General features: G+C 42.6%; 1 protein-coding gene across 18 annotated transcripts in view; it reads right to left on the bottom strand.

The window, feature by feature from the left end:
• ZNF470 (zinc finger protein 470) overlaps window positions 1–19,415 on the bottom strand; it is a 77,834-nt gene that overhangs the window by 46,433 nt on the left and 11,986 nt on the right. For 4 of the 18 annotated variants that reach the window (XR_004346859.1, XM_032612535.1, XM_032612536.1 and 1 more), the window contains exons 4-6: window positions 18,082–18,208; window positions 17,810–17,905; window positions 15,295–15,458 (exon numbers count right to left, since the gene is read on the bottom strand). Coding sequence is in view for 8 of the 18 variants with exons in the window: in XM_032612535.1 (XP_032468426.1) it covers window positions 15,295–15,458; window positions 17,810–17,905; window positions 18,082–18,208 (387 nt within the window). In the remaining 10 variants the exon portion in view is untranslated. Of the gene's footprint in view, window positions 1–99; window positions 2,547–2,618; window positions 2,645–3,141; window positions 3,202–10,145; window positions 15,459–17,809; window positions 17,906–18,081; window positions 18,209–18,593; window positions 18,903–19,415 lie in introns of those variants that run through there. The other 14 variants (XM_032612538.1, XM_032612539.1, XM_032612533.1 and 11 more) reach the window with 11 other exon arrangements.

The raw sequence follows: 19,415 nt of genomic DNA, 5'->3' as shown, positions 1-19,415 counted from the left end.
AATGGATAAACAACAAGGTCCTCCTGTATAGCCCAGGGAACTATATTCAATATCCTGTAATAAACCATAATGGAAAATAATATGAAAAAGAATACATACAACTAAATTGCTTCGCTGTACAGCAGAAATTAACACAACCTTGTAAATCAACTATACTTCAATAAAAAAAGAACACTGTCAAATTAAATGTTGGTCTCTATAAACAGTGAAATTTCAAATTAAAAAGCAATAAGATTATTTTTAAAAAGAAGCCCCGCTGTACATCACAAAGGATCACAAAGGTATGGGCTTGTGTCCCCACCACTTCACGTCTGCAAACCCCACAGCAGCGTGCCCGGCCCGCAGCAAGCCCTCCGCAAAAACATCCTCCAGCTTAAAACTCTCCGGTGGCTTCCCACAGCCTTAGAAATCATCCAGTCTTCACCGCTGCCCACATGGCCCTTATAGTCTGCCCCGAGGGCCTTCCCCCTCCCACTCCACTCCCCTCTCAAACACTTGGCCCCAGGTACAGTGGCCTTCGAACCTGCCGCTTCCTCTGCCAGAAATGCTCTTCCCCTGGCTGGCTCCTTCTCACTGTCAGCTCAAATGTCACCTCCATGGAGAAGTCTCCCACTCCCAGGGCCCTAAGCTCAAGTAGCAACCAACGCCCACCCCTGCAATCTTCTTATAGCCCACATCATTGTTGACAACTGTCCCTTTAAAAAGTTTTCAAGTTCATCATCTGTCTTCCCTTCACAAGAATGCAAGCTCCCGGGGAGCAGAGATGATCGTGCTTGGATTGTGTTTCCAGCATCTAGGATAACAGCCAGAGGTACCCAAACATAGAGCTGAGTGAATGAATAAGCCAACTTCTATCACTGGCAAAGATGCAAAGAAATGGACCTCCCACACGCAGCTGAAGGAACGGGAGTCACTCAACATTAGTGGAGAGTGAGCTGGCAAGACACAAACCCCATAACTCAGCAGCCTTGTTCCCAGGACTCTGCTCATAGCAACAAAAACTCCATGTAAAAGGTTATATAGGGAAAAAAGATGTTTATTATAGCACTGTTCCTAGAATCCAACCAAACCAACAAACACACAAAAAAACAAGGGGGAGTTATTAATTTTTTTTCTTATATTCCTTTGATTGTTTCCCTGGGTGAGTGACTTCATAGTAATGTCATAATTTTTTAAACAGAATTTAAGTTTTTAAAGAGTATTCTTTCTGGACTGGCAATCTCCATCTGACTCCCATCCCTATACTGTGAGGTCAACAACACTGGCTTTGGCCGGACGTGGACACGACCAGAGCCGACTTACCCAGGAGGCACAGCGAGCCCAAGGCCCCTGATACCTGTAGGGGCCCACGAGAATGTCTTAATTTAAGATCATTAAAAAAAAAAAAAAAAAGTGACTCTAATCCAGCCTGGATTATATTTGTCTTCATATCAATATAATCACAAACTATATATATATTTTCTTTTCATGAAAAAAGGAGTCCATGAAGGCGACGAAGGCACAGAGGCCCTGGAAGTGACATGCTCTGGGCTGGTGACTGTTGAACCCATGTGGCCTGAGATCTATGTGGCTACAAAGCTGGTGGCTACTTCCCTCCTCTCCTTCCTTGAGTCTTCTGGCATTTCCTTCCTTCCATTGTTTCTAAGGGTAAGATTCCCATGGGGGAAAAATCCTGCAACTGTGTGTCAGATGAGCCGAAAGGAAGAAAGGATTTCCCATTTGTCTGGTGGTTAAGTGTGGGGTCTCTGGAACCCAGATGCCTGGGTATAGAGTTGGGTCATTCACTTAAGTCTCTAAGCCTCGGTTTCCCCATGTATAAAATGGGGATGATGAGGTCCCTACCTTGGAGTTACTGGGAGGCTTATAAATGAAGTAGTCCCAGCAAAGTGCCCAGAACAGCACTTTGAGGGCCCAATACACATCCTCTGAACAAATCAACCCCACTCAGGAGTGGGTAGGGGACTCTGACCCCCCTTTAAGAAGGTCCTGTGGAAGGCAAGAGAAGAAGCCTTAGCCCCACATCCTGTCACTCCCACACCTCCTGCCCCCTCAACACTCCAGAGCCTTCTATGAGCCGGACAAGGCTCTGAGGGGCAGGAAGGAGCTGGGGAATCTGGGGGCCCCAGGCCAGGAGACATGCAGGACAAGAAGGGAGGTAGCTCTGCTAGGCCTGCCTGTCCAAGCGTTCAGTCTTTCACACATGCTTTTAGGAGGGTCGCACCCAGATGCACTCGCATACAAACACCCAGAAAGGCCCAAAGACAGAGACACACAGGTGAACACACACACACAGAGAGGTAGAGACACTGACGCGGCGGACTTCGGGAGAGACACACCCCATGCTCACAGACACACTCACACCCAGGGACACAGCTACAGAGTGAAAGACGAGACACAGGTGGACACCTGGATGACACCCTCACACAGAGACACCGTGGGCAGAAATAAAGGCGGACGCACACACAACCAAGGATGTGGGCATGGCGGTCCCCCAGAGATACACTGCCCTCACCCCAACAGGGAAGGCAAAGACTAGACAGAGAAGACACCCACAGAGACCAAGACCCGTAGGCGCACGAGCGCGTGCGCACCCCGCCCCTCCCCCTCCCAAGACTTACACTGATGCACACACACACAGATTCGCCTCCTTCCCCATCGCATCACATTGGGAAGGTCAGTACCAGCCTCCTCCCTCCACTCCTCTCCCCAGCCCTCTCTCTGAGCCGGCACTCCCCTCACCTAGACCCTCACACTTTCTCCCTTCAGGGCCCACCTTCCCCTCAGTCCACACGCCCTCTCCCGGCGCGCACACCCTCCCCTCAGCCCTCACGCCCCTCGCCTGGGCCCTCACACCCTCTCCCTTCAGTGCTCACACCTTCCCCTCAGTCCATCGCCCTCTCCCGGCGCGCACACCCTCCCCTCCTCCCTCACGCCCCTCGCCTGGGCCCGCACACCCTCTCCCTTCAGTCCTCACAGCCTCCCCTCAGGCCGTACACCTTCTTGCTGCCCGCACACCCTCCCCTCCGCCCTCAGGCCCCTTGCCTGTGACCTCACGACCCCTCTCCTCAGTCAGCATGCCCCCTCCCGAGCCCGCCCCCGCCTCGCCCCTCCCTGCCCTGCCCTGCCCGTGGCCGGACTCACCAGCGCGGGTCGGTCTGTACAATAACGAGCGCCCTACGTCCTGCAGGCCGCACTGCGCCTGCGCAGACGGGCGGACTACACTTCCCAGAAGCTCGCGCGCCTCCGCCTTCGCTCAGGCCTTCCCGCCCGTGGAGCCGAATGGAGCCGAGCGGACCCGAGTTGAGCCGAGCGGACCCGAATGGAGCCGGGCGGACCCGAACCTACCCAAGACCCGACCGCGCCCCTCCCGCTCCCAGAGGCCCCCGCGGCACCGGAACCGCGGCCGCAGGGGATGGGGGTGCGGGGGGGTGGTGGTATTGAGGGATGGGAGGGGGGAGGAGGAAGAGTTGGGGGAGGAGGAAGAGTGGAGGGAGAGAGGAGATGGGGGTAAAGGGAAGGGGGAGAAGACAGAGATGGGGGAGAGGTAGGAGGGGAGGAAGGTGGGGAAGGGAGAATTCCAGAAAGGGAGGGGGCGTGGGTGGAGGTGGAGAAAGGAGGCTGTGGCGCACCTTCTGCAGTCTTCTGGGCTGGACTGAGGGAGGATCCTGGGCAATTTTGTTGAGCGTGATAATCATGCTGAATTGTAGAAAATTTGTAAAGCATAGAGATACAAACCAGAAAATAATAAGAAAAAAAAAGTATTCATTCTTCTTATTTTGAGTTTCCTAAGTGCCAGCTCCTGTTTTGGGCGTTTTATGACTTAGGAACGTATCCAATCCTTACAACCATTCTACTTTCCAGATGAGGACAGTGGTGCCGACAAAAGAGGTGGCACAAGGGGACAGTGGGGGAGCTGGGGTAGGAATCAGGGCTCCTGGCTGGGCCTGTTACACCATAAACCACAAAGCCAAGTCCGAAAGCATTTGCTCAGTGTCTCAGTGGCCACAGAAATGTAAACAGCAGCTAGTCTTTTTTTTTTTTTTAATTGCAGTGTAGTTGATTTACAATGTTGTGTTAGTTTCAGGTGTACAGCAAAGTGAATCAGTTATACATATACCTATATCCACTCTTCATTTAGATTCTTTTCCCATACAGGTTATTACAGAGTATTGAGTAGAGCTCCCTGTGCTATACAGTAGGTCCTTGCTAGTATTATATTATATATATAGTAGTGAAACAGAGGCTAGTCTTAAGGGGTGATTAATGACTTTAAATATTTTATTTGAGACAAATGTAGGTTCACCTGCAGTTGTAAAAAATACAGAAACCACCGAGAGAGATCCAGTATACCCTTTATCTGGTTCCCCCAGATGAAGGTGAAGTCTTGTGTCACCAAACCAGGTTCATTTGCCCAAGGCACAGCAAAAAGTCAAGGTTTGCAACAAAGAAAAGGTTTATTCAGAGGCAGCTGGCGAGGAGATGGGAAAACATCTCAGATCCACCTCCCTGAGGCGAGAGGGGTGAGATATTTATGGGTTAAAGAAGCAAGGTGATTTTAGGCATAGGATAAGGTATTGGAGGTAGGGAAAAGGTGAGGTAATCTGTGTTCTGTGCAGGCAAATCTGAGTTACATGCTTCCGAATGGGATGCATGTCCCAAAATGGAGGCACTTAGTAGGACCTGAGGGAGGGGTTTTTGGCCCTCTGATGTCAAAAGTTTGTTCATCAGACACATCAGGCCTTTGTAAAGGCCCAGGTGTAGGGTCAGTGGTCCTAATCAGTCTTAACTGGCTTGAGCTTGAACTGGACACAGCTCAGTCCAAGTTCCTGGAAAACGACTTGGGCAAACGTCTTACTGTATAGGCTACGTGTCGCTTGGAGCACATGCAAATCTTCTGTAACGAAAATTAAAGTGAGCTTGATCAGTGAAGGCTGGTTACAAGTGGAGGTGGTTTTAACAAGCTGTAAGACAACGTCAAGAATTTCTGTTAGGGGCTTCCCTGGTGGCACAGTGGTTGAGAATCCGCCTGCCAGTGCAGGGGACACGGGTTTGATCCCTGGCCTGGGAAGATCCCACATGCCACAGAGCAACAAGCCTGTGCGCTACAGCTACTGAGCCTCTACTCTAGAACCAGTGAGCCACAACTACTGAGCCCATGTGCCATAACTACTAAAGCCCATGCGCCTAGAGCCCGTGCTCCGCAACAAGAGAAGCCATGGCAATGAGAAGCCCGCGTGCCGCAACTAGATAAAGCCCATGCGCAGCAACGAAGACACAACGCAGCCAAAAATAAATAAAATTTATTTTAAAAAAGAATTTCTGTTAGTCACCAGTTTCTGTTAACCCTATAAGGGCACGGTTTCACTTGCAAAGTCACAAATAGGATACAGACATGAATATTGTCAAGATACAGAACGTTTCCGTCACCACTAGGATCCTTCAGGTTGCCCTTTCATAGCCACACCCACTTTCCTCCATACCCCATCCTTCCTTAACCCTTGACTATCGCTAATTTTTTCTCCATAATTTTATCATTTCAAAAATGTTATATCAATAGGTATTTTTTTTTCATTCAGCGTAATCCTCTGGAGATCTATCCAAGTTGTTATTTGTATCAATAGTCATTACTTTACTACTGAGTGGTAATCCATGGTAGGGATTTACCACAGTTTGGCTACCACATCTGGGATGTTTCCAGTTTGGGGCTATTCCAGTTACAATTTTCTTTTCATTTCGGTAGGTACACTTAACATAAGATCTACCGTCATAACAAAATTTTAAGTGTACAATACAGTATTGTTAACTAGAGGCACGATGTACAGAACACTAGAACTTAATCACCTTGCCTAAATGAAACTTTATACCTGTTGACCAGTAACTCCCCATTTCCCCTTCCCTCAAGACCCTGGCAACCACCATTCTACTCTCTGCTTCCATGTGTTTGACTATTTTAGATACCTCATATAAACGCAGTATTTGTCCTTCTGCATCTGGCTTATCTCAGCACAACGTCCTCAAGCTTCACCCATGTTGTAGCATATGGGAGAATTTCCTTCTTTTTTAAGGTTAAAGGATATTACATTTTATGTGTATACCACATTTTCTTTATCCGTTGATTCACTGATGGACATTTAGGTTGCTTCCACCTCTCAGCTATTGTGAATAATGCTGAACAATGGAGTGCAAATCATCTATTTGAGATGCTGACTTTCGAATACCCAGAAGCGAGAAGTGAGATCATTAGGTATTTCTAATTTTTTTTTGAGGAAACGCCATACTGTTTTCCATAGTGGCTGCACCATTTTACATTCCCATCAGTAGGGTACAAAAGTTCTGACTTCTCCACATCCTCTTCAATTTTTTTAAAAAACAATATTCATTCTAATAGGTGTGTGGTGATATCTCAGTGTGGTTTAGATTTGCATCTCCCTGATGATTAGTGATGCTCTTTACCTTTACATGTACCTGATGGCCATTTGTATGTCTTTTTTGGAGAAATGTCTATTTTATTCAAGTCTTATGCCCATTTAAAATTATTTTATCTTTTGCTATTGAGTTGCAGGGGTTCCTTACATATTTTGGATATTAACCCGTTATCAGATATTTGGTTTGCAAATATTTTCTCCCATTTCATAGGTTGCCCTTCTACTATTAATTGTTCCTTATTACAGGGTTTCGTGTGAACCTAAATCTTCATTTCTCTGGGATAAATGCCCAGGAGTGCATTTCTAGGTCATATGGTATTTGCATTTTTAGTTTAGTTTTTTTTTTTTTTAAACAAACTGCCAAACTGTTTTTCAGAGTGGTCATACCATTTATATTCCTACCAGCAATTTATGAGATATCCAGTTTCTCCAAATCCTTGCCGATATTGGATGTTGCCATTATACATATACATATTTTATTTTAGCCATTCTGATAAGCGTGTAGTGATATCTCATTATGGTTTCTTGTTTTGTTTTGTTTTTGTTTTTACTAATGACTTTACTTTTTAGAACAGTTTTAGGTTTACAGAAGAATTGAGCAGATAGTACAGAGTTCTCATACACCCACCTCCCTGCACCCAATTTTCCCTATTAGTAAACACTTGCATTTAATGTGGAAGATTTGTTACAATTAATGAACCAATATTGAAACATTATTACTAACAAAACCCCATAGTTTACATTAAGGTTGCTCTTTGTGTTGTATACTTCTGTGGGTTTTGGAAAATGCATAATAATATGTATCCACCATTACAGTAGCATATATTTCAGTGCCCTAAAAATGTCCTGTGCTGCACCTGTTTGTCCTCCTCCATCTTCATGAACCCCGTAGTTTTTCTATCTGCATAGTTTTGTCTTTTCCAGAATGTCACATAGTTGGAATCAGACAATATATAGCCTTTTTCAGAATGGCTTCTTTCACTTAGCATTTAATATGAACTTAAAGTTCTCCATTTCTTTAGCTCATTTCTTTTTTAAAAAAATTAATTTATTTTTATTTTATTTTTACTTTTGGCTGCATTGGGTCTTCGTTGCTACACGCAGGCTTTCTCTAGTTGCAGTGAGCAGGGGCTACTCTTCTTTGCGGTGCGTGGGCCTCTCATTGTGCTGGCTTCTCTTGTTGTGAAGCTTGGGCCCTAGGTGTGCAGGCTTCAGTAACTGTGGCATGTGGGCTTCAGTAGTTGTGGCTCACGGGCTCTAGAGCAGAGGCTCGGTAGTTGTGGTGCACGGGCTTAGTTTAGATGCTCTGCAGCATGTGGGATCTTCCAGGACCAGGGCTCAAACCCATGTCCGCTGCACTGGCAGGCGGATTCTTAACCACTGCACCACCAGGGAAGCCCCTGGCTCATTTCTTTTTATCACTACATAATAATCTATTGGTTGTGCCGCAGTATGTTCATCCATTCGCCTACTGAAGGACATCTCGGCCGCTTTCATAAAACTGCTGTAAGCACCCACATGCAGCTTTCTGTGTGGACATGTTTTCAATTCATTTGAGCTAATACCTAGAAGTATGGTTTCTGGACAGTGTTTAGCCTTTTAAGAAGCTGCCAAACTGTCTCCCAAAGAGCCCTGGTCTCCAGACCCTTGTTCTTCTTGTTAGACTTATTGAGGCGACATTTTCAGGATATCTAAATTTTAGTTCCCCAAAGAAGGAAATACTCAACAGATTAAAAAAAAAAAAGTTTCAATGGGTAAGTTTACATAATTGATTAATTTTTATGGACCCCCCCCCCACCAAAAGCCCTACATCTGTATTACGCATTTTCAAAACAAGATGTACTTTCTAAATTATTCCGACATTTTGATGTTCACATTCATTTTAAGCCACTTATGCCTACTTAACTTGTCGAGTCACATCTTCTCCCTTTTGATCACCTTCCCTTTAAAATTATTCAGAATTTGATTAGAGTCTCTCACTTCCTCTGAAAACACTGTATCTTAAAATGACAACAATGGTACTAGAATCTCAGGAATACTGGCTAGAAGAAATCCTCAGCGGTGCTAGTGCCAATGTGAGTTACTCTGGATCGTCTGTAAATTAGACTGTCTCCTTTTGGGAACCGTATTCAAAATGTTTAGTAACAACAACTGCGGCCCACAGATGACCACTCACTGGCCTTATGAGGAATGTTCCAGAATGATCCATGAGGTACATGCACTCTGAGTTCTAGGCTCCTTGGATACAAGGAGCACCAACACTTCCTGTGAAGGCCATATCTGGAGCGAGCGGTGGGAATTTTTCCTGCTGTAATCTAGAAATGTTGATTCCCTCAACTTACCATGTGGCTCCTTGTCACCTCCAGACCAACTTCCGATAAAGGTCAAGGTCAGTTCTTCTAGGGCTAAACTGCCAGAAACTTTTCTCAATTGTCACTGTAACTTCTCTCTAGTACCTCTGATGTCTCTCCCTCTTCTTATAAGGTTACCAGTTCTTTCAGATTAGGGCCCCACCCTTATCACTTCATTTAACCGTAATTCCCTCCCCCAAAGCCGTCTCTCTCCATATACAGTCACATTGGGGTTTAGGGCTTCAATATGTGAATTTGGGGGTGGGAGGGATACAATTCAGGCCTTACAACCACTCCACAACAAAATACGGAATTTAACCAGCATCGCACCTTAGCAACCCATAAAAGGAGTCTCTCACTTTGGTTTTAAGCGATCTTAACCCTATGACTTCAAACAGTATAAGACATCTTTCAACAATATCATACAAAGACCCTTAGTTGCTAGTAGTTCAGAAAGTTCAAGATTTGAGTTTTAAATTACCCAAAACAGCTACTGGCATCATAGACACTCTTTGGACTTGGCATTCCTCTTCCTCTTGAAACTGTCATTATTCAGGACTCTAGACCTCTATTCACCTCAGGCGACTACAACTAATAATAATTCAATTGGGTGTTTGCCCAGTGCACACCACGAGTTGTTACTTTCCTAGGCTAGGAAAGAAACAGGAGTCTCACTTGCCCCATCTCACCCAAACACCGATCCCTAACACCTCCAATATTCCAAAGATTCTATTGCCTATTACATAATCTTCATCCCAAACTCTGACTTGGTTAAGTTTCTTTAATTGCAAGCAAACAAGCAAAAAATGAAGTACTGAGAGGATGGAAAGTTGTTTAAGGAAATGCAGCCTTGGAAAGCACAAAAACTAGGGTGGCTCCAAAGATCACAACCACAAGGGCACCAGCATCATCCCTTTAGGGAACAGATCCTTCTCCCTTTCAAGTTCCAGACAGAATGTGATTGACTAGGTCCCTCAGAACTGTAAGACAGGGTATGGCCAGTTACTCAAAGAAAAAGAGAGAGTGTAGTCAAAAGAAGGAGGCAAGGACTTCTCTGGTGGCACAGTGGTTAAGAATCCGCCTGCCAATGCAAGGGACATGGGTTCGAGTCCTGGTCCGGGAAGATCCCACATGCCGTGGAGCAACTAAGCCTGTGCGCCACAACTACTGAGCCTGCGCTCTAGAGCCTACGAGCCACAACTACTGAGCTTGCATGCTACAACTACTGAAGCTCACGCACTGAGAGGCCACACTCCGCAACAAGAAGCCACCTCAATGAGAAGCCCGCACACCACAATGAGTTGCCCCCACTTGATGCAACTAGAGAAAGCCCGAGCGTAGCAACTAAGACCCAACGCAGCCAGAAATAAATAAAATTTAAAAAAAGAAGAAGGCAAGGAAATCTGGGCAGAGGAAAACAGAAAAACATGTATTTTTGGTTTTATTTTTGATATTATGATTATGAATTTATACTAGAATACAGGTCTGAAAAAATTCTTTTCATTTAATATAGCACAACTATCTTTTATGGCTATATACACATTTATAGTTTTTCAACAGCTGCATATAATTCTATTCAAAGAATACAACATAATTAACTTACCCATTTGCCCATTACCCTAAGTTACTAAGAGTTTATCATTAAAAATGTTTCCCAGGCTTCCCCGGTGGAACAGTGGTTGAGAGTCTGCCTGCCGATGCAGGGGACATGGGTTCATGCCCTGGTCCGGGAAGATCCCACATGCCGCGGAGCGGCTGGGCCCGTGAGCCATGGCCACTGGGCCTGTGCGTCTGGAGCCTGTGCTCCGCAATGGGAGAGGCCACAACAGTGAGAGGCCCGCGTACCGCAAAAAAAAAAAAAATTTCCCATTATACATTTACCTACCTGTGTACACTTTGGTTTCTGAGGAATATTGATTCGAATGGTCTATACATACAGCAATTTATATAACAATGGAACTGTCTTGTTTTTCACACATTCACCAAAACTGGATATTATCACTCTTCTGTTATTTAAAATAAATCTATTGGGGGGAAAAGTCAATGTATCATCACTTTATTTTGCATTGCCTTGATTACTAATGATAGTGGGTAATATTCCTTAGCTGTTTTTATTTCATCTTCTTTAAAGAGGCTGTTAGCTCTGTCCATTTTTCTGAGTTGCAGATGTTACTATTACTGATTTGTAAAAATATCAGGGATCATTGCCCTTTGTCATATTTGTTGCAAACATTTTCAGTCTCTCATTTATGTTAACTTTGATGTTTTCCACACAGAAGTGTTACTCAGTTTAATGTCAGCTCCTGGGTTATGTGTAATGCTTAAGAAGGTCTGCCTCAAGCCAAGGTTATAGAAATATTCTAAATTTTTCTTGTATTTTAATATTGTACCTTTAGATCTCTAATCTGTCAGAACTTCATCAGTGTGCAAAGTATAGATCTATGTCTTTCCAGAGAGCTAACTGTCCCAAGGCCATCTGATCAATCCGTCTTTGCCCCACTGAAATGAAAAATCCTTTTTACCATATATAAGGGCAGTCAAAACCCCTTACATGCTCTGGATAAGATCGTCCACCTCCTAGCCTTGATGCCGAAGTAAAGAGGAAGCCCCAAAGCTCCATTTTCCAGTGTCCTCTGGATAAGAGCTCCCATCACATGGCCACAGGCAGCAACCAAGAGGAAACCCGAGAGCTCTGGGTACTCCAGGTACCTTCAGGTGTAGGAGGTGCTCCAGGTAAGTATTCTCCTCTAGGTGTAAGAGTATCCACTAAAGGGCAGGGGATCTCGTTTTGGGTGATGAAAATGTTCTAAAATTAACTGTGGTGATGGTTGCACAACTCTGAACATACTAAAGTCATTGAATCATATACCTTTCTTTTTTTGGCTGCGCCGCACGGCTTGCAGGATCTTAGTTCCCTGACCAGGGACTGAACCCAGGCCATGGCAATGAAAGTGCCGAGTCCTAACCACGGGACCACCAGGGAATTCCCTGAATCATATACTTTAAGTGGGCAAATTGTATGGTACGTGAATTATCTCAATAAGACCACTACCAAAACAAAACAAAACCCAAAACAAAACTTTCCACCAGCCTCTAAAGCACGATTGACAAAGAGTGAACAGAACTCTCATGAACCTTGTTAAGCCATCAATTCTCCCTTCCTGCAATACTCAGAGCATCATAATTATCTGCTTTGAGACTGTCATGATTATTCTCATCGTGCCCTTTGGGGCTGAGTTTTTTCTAGTTCTTCCCTAGTCCCTTGGTTCTAATGCCCATATGTTCTGGGGGAGTAAAGCACTCCCTCCCAGCACTCCCTGACTCCCTCTTTAGATCATTTCTCATCATGTACAAGTATGTACATGTCACATACTTACTATATAGTATTTCAATTTTTAGTTTGTCTTCTCCCACTAGATCTGTGAAGAAAAACGTTTTTGTACATTTTGCACCTCGCTGTATCCCCAGCACCTAAAACAATGCCTGTAACATTAGTAAATGCTCCATTAAGGTTAATTTAATGATTACTACAGTACTACACTCTTTGCTATATCACAGTACTATCTAGATGGTCAAAATGAGCTTGTCAACTTAAAAACACATAGGGACTCTTTTTGGACTATCAATGAATTTACATATTTAACTTGGGGAGAAATATCTTTGCCAGACTGAGTCTGTCTATACAGAGACATGTCTAGCTTTTCATTTACTCTGTTTTTTAATATTTAAAAAATATTTAACTTTTGGGCTTCCCTGGTGGCACAGTGGTTGAGAGTCCGCCTGCCGATGCAAGGGACACAGGTTCGTGCCGCAGTCCGGGAAGATCCCACATGCCGCAGAGCGGCTAGGCTCGTGAGCCATGGCCGCTGAGCCTGCGCATCTGGAACCTGTGCTCTGCAACAGGAGAGGCCACAACAGTGAGAGGCCTGCGTGCCGCAAAAAAAAAAAAAAGAAAAAATTTAACTTTTAACATCCACATTCATAAGCCAACTGCAATATGTATGTTCTCCTGTTTTGGTATTAGTCTTGTCAGGCTTATAGAACAAGATGGGAAGCTTTACTGTATTTATTTTATGCTCTAGAACAATTAAATATCACAGGACTTGTTTGTGATGCTTTTCCACAGGTGAAAGTGTTGAACTACCTTTTGTAGTTTATTTCATGACTATTAACCTATTCAAGTTTTCCAGCTTGTTCATTTTAGTTCATTTTTAATACTACCCCCTAGTTAGTCCTACATTCTACCTTTTGTTCTAACTGGCCTATTATCACTTTTAAGTGCCAGGTGAGGTGAGACTCTCTCATCAACAATGCTAGACGTCATTATACTTATTCATAGAGGGAGGTGCAAGCCACCATGTTACCTTGTATATCATACAATCTTTCAATTCTGAATGTGTTCATTTTTCCTACCTATCAGGAGGGTAAAGAGTTCTCCATCTACTCTAAAATTTGTAGGCTTCTTAGTCTTGACCTACTGGTTCATTACACTTGCAGCTGAACATAACTGTAAGGAAAACTCTACCTTAATGGCATTAATTATAAGCCCAGGAAGGTATGCTAAACCCTTTAAGTGGGTTATCTAACATATTCGTCAAAACAAGTGTTTCAAATGGAAAAGTAACATGAATATAGTTCTTTATTTTTAAAAGATTAAGCTGGCTACAGTGCTAAAAATGCACTTGAGGGAAGCAAGAGGGAAAATGGTTGCAACGCTATGCAGAAATCCAAACGAGATGGTTGCATCTTTGACCATGATAATGGCACGAGTTGGAAAGAAGTGGATAGATAGATTTAGAATATTGAAGCTAGAGGACCTGGTGGTATGCAGGTGAAGAGGAGGGAATAATTGAGGATGACTCTCCGGTATGAATTCGCTGATGGTGAGCAAGGTGTACACTCTGCCTAAAGGCTTTTCCACATTCTTTACATTCATAGGGTCTTTCTCCAGTATGAATTCTCCTATGCAGCGTCAGATGGGCAATCTGGCTGAAGGCTTTGCTGCATTCCTTACACTCATACGGTTTCTCTCCTGTGTGAATTCTCTGATGCAGAGTAAGGGATTTACGATGGCTAAAGGCTTTCCCACAGACGTTACATTCATAAGGTTTCTCGCCTGTATGACACCTTTGGTGACAGATCAGGGATGCCCTCTGTCTGAATGCCTTCCCACATTCAAGACATGCATACGGTCTTTTGCCAGAGTGGAGCCTCTGATGTTGAACAAGATAGGAGCCATCACTAAAGGCCTTCCCACATTCAATACATTCATAAGGCTTCTCGCCAGTATGAACTCGCTGGTGTTGAACAAGGTGTGCAATTTGACTGAAGGCCTTCCCGCATACCTTACATTCGTATGGTTTCTCTCCAGTGTGTACTTTCTGATGTTGTGCCAGGTGTGCATTCTGGCTGAAGGCTTTGCTGCACTCCTTACATTTGTAAGGTTTCTCCCCAGTATGAATTCTCTGATGATGGGCAAGGTGCGTGCTCTGCCGAAAAGCTTTCCCACATTCCTTACATTCGTAGGGTTTCTCTCCAGTATGAACTCTTTGATGAAGAGTGAGTGAGCCACGATGGCTAAAGGCTTTCTCACAGATATTACATTCATAGGGTTTCTCTCCTGTGTGAATTCTCTGATGGACAGTCAGGGATGAGCCATGGCTAAAAGCCTTCCCACACACATTACATTTGTAAGGTCTCTCTCCAGTATGAATTCTCTTATGCTGAATAAGTCCTATATGATCAGTGAAAGCCTTCCCACAATCAATACAATCAAAGGGTTTCTCTCCAGTGTGACAATACCTCCGATGACGTATAAGAGAAGCGTTCTGCCTGAAAGCTTTCCCACAGTCAATGCATTCATAGGGTCTTTTCCCAGAGTGAATCCTTCGATGATGAGCTAGAGATGAACAATCACTAAAAGCTTTCCCACATTCGATACATTCATAGGGTTTCTCTCCAGTATGAACCCTCTGGTGTTGAGCAAGATGTGCAAGCTGGCTGAAGGCTTTATGACACTGCTTACATTGATAAGGTTTCTCTCCAGTATGAACTCTCTGATGTTGAATGAGATGAGCATTCTGGCTGAAGGCTTTCCCACATTCAGTACATTCGAAGGGTTTTTCTCCTGTGTGGATTCTCTGATGTTGAGCAAGGTGGGCACTCTGGCTAAAGGCCTTCCCACATTCGATACATTCATAGGGTTTCTCTCCAGTATGAATTCTTTGATGAAGAGTAAGAGTTGAGATTTTGCCGAAAATTTTCTCACAGTCATTACATTTCAAAAGTTTCTTTTCTCCATAGACTTGCTTGTGTTTTTTCACAAAGGAATGTGCTTTTAAGCTTTTCTTATCTGTGTCAAAATTATATATTCTCTCTTCAATAGGAAATACCTGTTTTATATAAGATAATGTATTCAGATGAAAAACTGTCCCAGATTTGTTACAGTGGTCTCCTTTCTCAATAAGGGTACCTATATGACTGACTGTCTCTTGCCTAAAACGTGTCTTCTGACTTACCAGCTCCCTCTCAAACAGGTCGTCACGTTTCCAGTTTTCCCCTAATGTGGAACATTTGAGGTCACAGCCTGTAAGCCTTTCCATTATCATTGCCTGGGACAATTTTTCCTCATAGATGTCCTGGTTTGGAGATAATTCCTTTCTCATCCATACATACTCCAAGTCTGAAAGATATTAAGAAAGCAAACGTCTCCCTTATTTAATGCCAAAAGAATGGAAACTTCCAAATGAAACCATATGAATCAAAACAGTTGCTGAAGCCCACAAAGGTACATGTTTTTGACAGTTCTTAAAGTTAAGCAGCGTGACCACCCTTGCGTTTCTTGAATAAACCCTCCTTGGCTCTGGTATATTATTTCAACATGACTTTTTATTTAAGATATTGCACCAATATTCATAACTGATTTTGTCTGTAATTTCCTTTTTTTGGGTGCTGTTTTGGCAATATTTTGGTATCAAATGTTATGCTGTCTTCATAAACACATTTTTTATAGCTCTCCTTTTTATTCTGTCATGGAACACTTTAAACAATGTTGATATTGTTCCTTACAGGCTTTATAGAATTTATTTGTAAAACTATTTGGGGTTGTGGCTTATTTTCTTGGGGGAGGCAGTTCTTAGATGACTTTCAACATTTCTTCAATGGTAACCAGTCTGTTTAAATTTTCTATCTCTGGTGTCAGTTGTGGTTATTATATTTTCGTAAAGTATCATCCATTTCATCCAGGTTTTCAAATTATTTACAGAGACTTGCATTCCAAAAATAGATCCGTATGATTCTCTTATGTACTTAGGTGTCAGTGGTCATTTACCATTATTTCTTTTCTTGTATTTTCTTTGATTTGTCTGGATAGTTTATACATTTTATTGGTTTTCTAAAGAAGCCTATGTTGGATTTATTTTCATTAGGTCTAACTGTTTTCTGATTCATTTATTCCTACTTTTATCTCTAGCAGTATAAATCACTATATATAACTTATTTCAGTCTCCTTGAGATTCATTTTGTTCTTTTTCTAATATCTTGAATTGGATGCTTAATTCATTTTTAAAAATTATTTATTAATGTACACCATTAGGGCTATAAGTGACCTACCAACGTCCACTTCTTAAAACTTTGAGAACTGAAAGCAGGAAAAGGCCACACTACAGGCCGCAGAATAAACTAACCTCCTCACTTGAAGCTCATTTCCCTGCAATATATGTCTATAGGCTATTATCTGGCTTTCTAAACCAGAAAAACAGCTTTCAAGCACGACAGGGGAAAAAATTAATAAACTGAAGAAAATAACCTGAGTCAAAAATCCCAATAGGTAGGGTAAAAGTGGGAAGATGATGGACAAAGAGAGAAGAGGTAACATTAGTGGGCTAATTTCTTCATCTTTCATATCGGTATCAAAAGACAATGTTTTGAATCTCAAGTGGATGAATTTTAAAATACAAATTTAAAAATAGATGAAGTCATAAAGTTAACAGTTGTAGAACTAACACCTTTCCAATTGAAGGGGGAAAAAAGACATAAACAACAAAACAAAAAGAAACAACAACAATAAAAAATAAACACCAAAGAGAAAAATAGTTAAAAGCAGAGAGAACATAGCTATAATACTTGTTAATTTGGTAAGTCACATTTTAAAGAAAGGAAAATACTTAAACAAGTTTGAAAAACTAAACACCAATCTGTCTAAAGAACTCAGAAATGTTGAAAGTCAGGGATGATTACAACAATACAGTGCTTGAGCAGAACTAGGTAAACAGCAATGGAACATAACAGAGTTCAGAAACAGACTGTCGTATTTATAGGAAATCACTAAAGGTAAAGGTGGTATGTCATACCAGTGGGGAAGAAAAGGTCCACTTAAAAAATAGTGTTAGAGGGACTTCCCTCATGGTCCAGTGTTAAAGAATCCGCCTTACAATGCAGGGGATGCGGGTTCGATCCCTGGTAGGGAACTAAGATCCCACACGCCACAGGGCAATGAAGCCCACGTGCCACAACTACTGAGCTCACGCATCTCAACTAGAGAGCCTGTGTGCCATAAACTACAGAGCCCACGTGCTCTGGAGGCTGCGCGCCACAACTAGAGAGAGAAAACCCACACACCACAACTAGAGAGAAGCCCGCATGCCACAACAAAAGATCCTGCATGCCTCAATGAAGATCCCACGTGCTAGAAGAGCCTGCGTGCTGCAAATTGCAGAGCCCACGTGCCCTGGAGCCTGCACGCCACAACTAGAGAGAGAAGGCCTGCATGTCACAACTAGAGAGAAGCCCGCAAGCCACAAGGAAATATCCTGCATGCCTCAACAAAGATCCTGCATGCTGCAACTAAGACCTGATGCAGCCAAAAAATAAACAAAATAAATAAATAAATGATAAATAAAATCTTTAAAAAACATAGTGTTAGAACAAGAAGTTTCAATTTGGGAAGGACTTTGAGAGGTATTTTCCAGCAAATATTAGAGGGAAGAAACACCTTTAGGATAGTTTTCCCAGCTCTAGTTATCCTGCATTTACCTGTGGGCAGCCTTCTTGTTATCTCTCCTTTCATCATCCAGGGCTCTTTATCCTGCTCCAATAAGGAGATCACATCTGGTTTAGAAATGCAAAGACCTGCATATAAGAGGAAATAAGAAAATTAGCTATGCTGTGAATATTCCAGAGCTATGACACAGTCTAAATGGTATTGAGAGAAGAGAAACATTGTAGGAAAATGCTGATAAAGTCATGAAAGGATACTGAAGTGGAAAGACTCCTAGGGGGAGGTGGAGGGAGGAATATACTCTTACCCAATGAAGCCAGGTTCCTATAGTTCTCTAACATCACCTTCTTATACAAAGTTCTTTGAGCAAGATTCAGGCATTCCCACTCATCTTGGGAGAAGTCTATGGCTATATCCGTGAAAGACACTGAATCCTGAAACGACACAAATATAATCTTGCTCAATCAGTGTTCATGCCCTGACTTAGCTGGCCTTAGGGTAAAGAGTTACGCTGTTCACATTTGGGAAAAAGAAATTGTGAGTAACTGCCCTGGGAGAATCTAAATGATCAAGGTCATGTAGTTATTTACTGAAACACTTTTCTGCCTATATTTATATATATTAAAAGAAAAAATATGAGCGATAACTCTCTATTCTTGAAGCATTTTATGGTGTGAGAAGACATTCTCAAATAAAAAAGAAAACACAGTATCATCAAGCACTAAATTATTTTATCTGTTAGGAGTTAGCTCACTTTCTACATGGAAAAACTAAAGAGCTCTGGGACTGCAATAGAAAGGTTCAAGGAATGATGCTGACCTGATGAGTATGACTTCAATCTCCACAACATACTCTAAGAAATCTTAGTGTTCTCGAGATATTAAGAGGTATGCCTAAAAAGAATGAAAGAAAAAAATGCCCAGCACTATTATTTTGAAAAACAAATAGATTAGGAGAAAACTCATTTGGCAAGTTATTTTTTGATAATCTGCTGAGAAGTATCAAGAGATGATATGAGGTAGGCACATGACAGGTAACCTGTGTTTTGTTACATGGGCTGAATTTCTAACCAACCACGAAGTGAGGCCAGTTCTATGGTTAATGGCAGATTTTTCATTTCTTCCTTTTTTTTTTTTTTTTGTGATTTCACTTATACCAACATCTAAGAATGAGTTTTAAATAAAACCAGAGAAAAAGGTTAGATTATTATTCCAAAGAATTCAGACTCTGTCACTTACTAGCTGGGTGATCTTTGCCAAGTCAATTAACTTCTGTGTGCTTCAAGATTTCCCTCCTAAAAAAGTGGTAATAATTTTAGTACCTACCTCATGGTAGCACTGTGAGAATTAAATGAAGTAACAGGCACACTACCTGGCTAAGTACTCAAGAATTTTTACCTATGATAATTATGAAGGAGAGATGGGAAAGAAAGAAGAGCAGGAGGCCAGGAAGAGGTGATACATTTGGTTTATTTAGTATTTCAATAAACGTTTTACCTATATTTTATTTTACTAATTTCAGTAAGCTATAGTTGTTAAGAACACGGTCTCTGAAGCCAGATAACCTATGTTCAAATCCTGTCCGGCTCAGCAAACCTAAGCTATTAGTTTTGGTTTCAACTGTTGAAGATACTTTAAATAC

This window comes from Phocoena sinus, chromosome 19 (genome assembly GCF_008692025.1).
Source record: "Phocoena sinus isolate mPhoSin1 chromosome 19, mPhoSin1.pri, whole genome shotgun sequence".
NCBI lineage: Eukaryota > Metazoa > Chordata > Mammalia > Artiodactyla > Phocoenidae > Phocoena > Phocoena sinus.
This window is presented reverse-complemented; position numbering and strand designations above follow the sequence as displayed.